The sequence below is a fragment of the Leiobunum rupestre genome, chromosome 1 (genome assembly GCF_980474605.1).
Source record: "Leiobunum rupestre chromosome 1, qqLeiRupe1.1.hap1, whole genome shotgun sequence".
Taxonomy (NCBI): domain Eukaryota; kingdom Metazoa; phylum Arthropoda; class Arachnida; order Opiliones; family Sclerosomatidae; genus Leiobunum; species Leiobunum rupestre.
The window spans coordinates 64,288,106-64,293,577 of NC_143384.1; the positions used below are offsets into that span (position 1 = coordinate 64,288,106).

The 5,472-nt window shown below is 36.9% G+C and overlaps 1 protein-coding gene across 1 annotated transcript; it reads right to left on the minus strand.

Annotated features, from left to right (window-relative positions):
- Nucleotides 1-2,046: 2,046 nt before the first annotated feature.
- LOC149964937 (uncharacterized) lies at nt 2,047-4,466 on the minus strand. Its single transcript, XM_090180929.1, has 2 exons — nt 4,308-4,466; nt 2,047-3,242 (listed from the first exon to the last, which is right to left on the minus strand). The coding sequence occupies exon 2, from the start codon at nt 3,219-3,221 to the stop codon at nt 2,127-2,129; it is 1,095 nt and encodes a 364-aa protein (XP_090037055.1). The 5' UTR covers nt 3,222-3,242; nt 4,308-4,466; the 3' UTR covers nt 2,047-2,126.
- Between the last annotated feature and the right edge of the window lie 1,006 nt (nt 4,467-5,472).

A 5,472-nucleotide genomic window follows, 5' to 3' on the forward strand; every position in this document is an offset into this window, starting at 1 on the left:
AGATGGCCGGGTTACAATGCGTAGGAGGGTGCTGGCAAGCCCTCAAGCCACGCGAGCCAACAGCTTCTTACACTTAACTATTACCGTTAACCTCAACAAGTTTTTATGGAAGGGGGAAACAGAAGGACTCGGGGAAAAACCCCTTGAAGCAGTTGGGAGAGAACTTGAAACTCAACGCGGAAGGAGTTCTCATGCAGTGTCATTTTAACATTTTGCAGGCAGACCTGAGCCGACATTAGAGGTTTGTTGCGGAATTCACATTTTGAAACGAAACTACCTAATTTTAGAAACAATAGTCCATTTTTGTACTTCTGTGATGCTTAGACTGAATTATAATTTGACTTTTCCAAATCGTTATTGGTATTTAAAGAAAAGTTTTGTGTTTTATCTCACGTAAATGCTATGAAATTCAGTCCGAAAACACATTTTTCCAAATTACCTCCAAAACATTTGTTTTTACGACGTTCAAGTGGATGCCACCATTGGGACTTAGTGGTATCCTGGTCAATGCATTTGAAAACGGCGCAGGCATGAACTTACGGGGTTCTTTGAAAAGCGACAGTTAATGATTCGAAAATGAAGTGTTTCTTCTTGAGTTTCGTTACGTGCTTTATGACAAAAGTTGGTTCTTTTTTAGAACTCACACACTAACGATTTAAGGGCTAACAAGTCAACCAAAAGACTTAGCCCTACAACCATTGTAAAAACCAAGGTAAATATATAATAAACTTGAACTTGAACTTCAACTGACGTGGTTTAAAATAGAATAAATTTCTGCACGACATTTTCTCCAATTTCAGACACATAATTTTAAAACAAAAACTCGAAGTTGGAAATTGAGATTCATCCTGTAAAATACACTTGCAAATCTGAGACGAGCAGTTTAATTTAACTGAGACCTTGTCTTATTCTTAAGTGGACGTTCTTTACCATGAATTAATTAATTTAAACCATGAATATCGAACTATATCCTAAGATTCCCCGAGGCTAAGATGGCCGGTACCTTTCGGCATTTACGTAATTACTTAAGCCAATCAAAAGACAGAGGTTTGTTTTTGACTCTATCCACAAAAGGTTTGTGGTATTGCGCGTTTTAAACTCCCAAGACAATTACTTGTTATTATAAGAAATTATATGTACTGCTACAAACTCAGTTGCAAATCGTAAATAATAGAATTTGCCAATAATATTTTAACCTAGTGTAGGTTCAGTGAAACACAATCAGAGCCGTTGCCTCTCAATTGTTACGTGACGTCAAGGTTTCTGAACGCATTTTTGTAGATATCAAACAGTGATTGATACAATAGCATCTGCTTTTGCATTATTGAACACGTCCCCAGGTCCGTTCGAACGATTTAAAAACCTTAGTTCGCGACCATATTTCTTATAAAAAAAGCCTGCTTGACGCCAGGGGTCGGACATTCACCAAAAATGTCTACGAGCTTTTTAAATCCGGGATTTCAAGCTGGATTACAAGATTTCTTGTTGTATTTCGGATTTCTAAACTTCTGTCCCGGATTTCGAGATTTCTTGATTTCTCGTCGGATTTCGCGATTTGGCCATTTTTCGGGATACTTTACTGGATTTCGAAATTTCTTGTCGGATTTTGAGATTTAGCGTCGGACTAAAAATCTCCGAAATTTTAAAGGAATCCAGGCTGGTTTTTGGCTTCCTTAGTTTGACTAGCCCAATATTCCTTCAATACAGAAGATACGTATACAAATTTAAGATATAAAACTAGCGTTAAGTTTCAAAACGTTGCCCATCAAATGAATTTTTATGTAACGGTGATTGTCTAACCTCATTTATGGTTGAAAATAACTTCGGTGGCACGTTCCAAAAACACGTGCCACCGAGCATGCGTCGCGAGCCATTAATAAATGGAAGAGGGAAAGCCCTCTAGTGTTGGTAAGCGCCATCTTCTGTAGAGCCGGAGTAAAAATCTTCAACAAATAATTTTACTCAAACTATTTTTTCTTAAAAAGGTTTTGGCCGTTGGAATTTTAAGATGCCTTGCTATAAATAACTTTTCACCAAACTATAAAATTAAACTATTTTAAAAAAGTTACTTTATTTTTGTGCTATATTTTACAAATTTGAATAAATGATTTAATAATATTTTCGTTTTAATTGTTTGAAATTCGTTTCAAATGTGCGACATACGCGTATCGGTTTTTCACCATGGATTTTCGAAATTCGCGCGCTTCACGAATAAAATTGGCATCGGTATTCATTTTCGACACACTTTCTAAATAAAATTTTAGTCCTTCGACTGATTCTTCAAAAATATCACTAAATTTCTTTATTTCGCATTCAAATTCATCAACTGAGGCATCCGTGTTCTGAAAATATTTAGCTGGAATGCGGGTATACGTGTAGCGGTCTCCTTGAACCGGGTCGTTTGACTTCCGAGTGAAACGAAAATAGGCTTTATCCAAATAGCAAACAACCATAGCCCGAAGTAATCCATCCACGATCCGATATTTGTAGATTGGAATGAACGGCAGGCAAGTCAGTTTCATAACGCCGTCAGAATTGAGGAGAGCCCCACCAACGAAAATTGCGTATCGCAGGTCATTAATTTCACCCCCCGATGAATTCTTCGTGATTTCTACAAATCGGGACCCGTGAGATCGACAGAGCATGCGCACGTTACTCGAGGATTCAAACTGTTGGGTCTCATTTTGCAATAATAGAATTGGGTGGTCAAATCTCTTCTTTATTTCCATAATTATGTACGCTGTTTTATCATAGATTTGGCACCTAATTGTTGGCATAGTGTGAGCCATGAAATTGTAAATGTGCAAGTACTTGCTGGGCTCTACTTCGCTGTTCATTTCCCAATCGCAAATTGCGGAAGTAGTGACGTATACGCATTTCTCAATATCAGGATAAATCCAAACTAGTTTATCGCGCAGTAACTCTTTAATTGCCAGAGCTCGTCCTATGCATGTCCAATTGCCTCTTTTGAAATCGTAACTATGAGGTTTGTAGTTGGAGAAGAACTGCTCAAAAGGTTGATCTTGCGATTTGAAATCCAGATAAAGTTTGCGCTGTCCATAAACTGCGTTGCTGAAGTTGTTCTCATATTCACCCATAACGTCGCACACCTTTTCGTAGAACTCTTTCAAATCGAGATCACTTTTAAAAGTCATCGTAGGCACATCGTATGACCACCAGTCACGCATCGGGAGATAGTCACAATCTTTGTAATCCTCCATTTCAATTTTTCAGCAAGGTTCCTAAATTGAAATATACGACCTTTTAATTTTAAAATTAGGAATTGGCAATTTGATTTGAAAATCAATAATGAGGTAGGTCAGTTAGATATAGTTCAATTGACTATCTTTCCTGTAATCTATAATAAAATAGCCCTCTGATTAGAAACACGGGCAAAGTTTTACGTTTCCTAGTACTTAGGAGTTTGGGTTTTAGTGATTATCAATTAAATATTTCTTTATTATTCGGAACTATTAATTTCTATTGCGAGATCAGTGATGGGCATGCTCCGCTCATTTTAGAGTCAGAATGAGTGGAACAGCCTCTACATTTATCCATTAATGTGAGAGGTGGTGGGTAGGGGACCTTAGAAATGATCACCTAAATGAGTAATAGTTTGAGCGAACAAAGAGCGAAGCTGTTATTTTTACTCTTAAATAAAGTGAGATGCATAGATATAGGAAACGTATATAAAGGTCTAGATAAAATATTCCAAAGGGAGTGAAAACACGTTTTTCGTTAACAGCGCGCGTTGGGAAAAGCACCCGTGAACTCCTAGTCATGTCTCCTGTTAATATCTCTTAATTTATTGTATAACAATTATGATCATTTATTTTTTAACGAAGTGCACTCCGTCCACATTGGTGACAAATGTCTGCTCTGAATTTTGTAGCGTCGTTGTTGAAATTTTCGAGAGACTAACCACTAAAAATTACCGTCTACAGCTGTATCATGGCAAAATCTAGTGAAAGGCATTTATGAAAATTTCGAGTTAGTAATAAACTCCAGTACACACGTTAATTTTACACCTGTTGTAAAAATTTCAACCCACGAAAACATAACTGTGCGAGTTAAAGCAGTAAATACCACTTGCCTTACATTAAGAAATAGTGAATATCAAAATGAAGTAACTTAAATGTCGAAAATTAAAAAAATGCGTTTGCTAGTTTCTGCCCTTTAACAGCTGAGTGATTCCAAATTGAATGCTGATCGTTTTAGTATTAGTGAAGACTTATTTTGGCTAGTGATTATTTTTATACATTTTAATATTTGCAGAAATTAAATAAATGAAATTCTTTTTCAAATACCTTTGTTCCTTGTAAGCGACGTAGGATTATATTCCGTGACAGCCTCTCACCAGAAGTGCTTCACGAATATCGGCTTTAGCTAAAATAGAATTTATCCGCGATTTATTGATAGTGTTTGGGTTTGGAAAGAACGAACATTGAGATTAAGTTAAGATAACAGCGGCCGTAGACTGAAACTACGCCCCACTTCAATTGAGGGCACAAAGTTCGGTTAGTTATATTTTTTGTATGCACGAGCATGGGGGTTAAACAGAAAAAGGGGATGGGGCTCATTTGTGAAAGAAGCGTGCGCTGTGTGTGTGTTGGGAAAGGCATTTTGTCAATTTTTTATTTGTCTGTTATTTTCGATGCATAGAAATATTTTTCTTGGTTATTAAAAAAAATATATATTTTTTATTCGGTTTAACGAAATTATTGATCTTTTTTAAAAGAGAGTAGGAGAACGCGAACTTCTATGCGAGATCCGATAAATTTATCTGTCCATGGACCAAGAATTTAAGGGGACTGACTGTTCCCGATATTTTGGCACAGTCGGCGTGGCCTAAATCGGAAGGCTTACTGAGGTACATCAGCCGCTTTGAAGCGCCTTAAGAATTCTGTTCAATTATCACTGCGAGTTGGGGCTTAGGAGACAGTACAGTCTGTTACCAAAGTCTTCGAAAAAGGGAGTTTTTACATTTTTCTTAAATTTTCTCGAAACGTGGAAACGATAGAAAAATGAAATCATTTCCTTTCACGTAGTGTTTTTTCAAAGCGACAATAGTTTCGGCGAATCGGCGGTAACGCCAGATGTAGTTTTTCACAACTTTTTTAATAATGGAGTTACGCCCTTGCAACCGGAATTTTCGGATTCTGGGTGGTCGATTCATATTAAGAAAGTGTCACTGTCATCGCTTTACGACCAATGGTTGAGGAGCTATAGTTGGTTGCAATTTTGGTTTTGATCTGGGAAAGACTAAAAGACGTCAAATATCACTTGTGGCATTCCCCCGATAATACAAAGCGTTTCAACAACATTTAATATTGCATTGGTAAAGTGACGAGAATGGAAGCAATGAAAGTAGAAAATAGGTGTAAAAAAATGTAATTTCTGGTTTAACATCCTTTCCTCGAGTGAATGGCGTTTTTTACAATATTTTGATAGACACAGTGACTAAAAGTTTTA

Coding starts and splice junctions, on each gene's coding strand:
- LOC149964937 (XM_090180929.1), bottom strand. CDS start 3,221: ATGGAGGATTACAAAGATTGTGACTATCTCCCGATGCGTGACTGGTGG.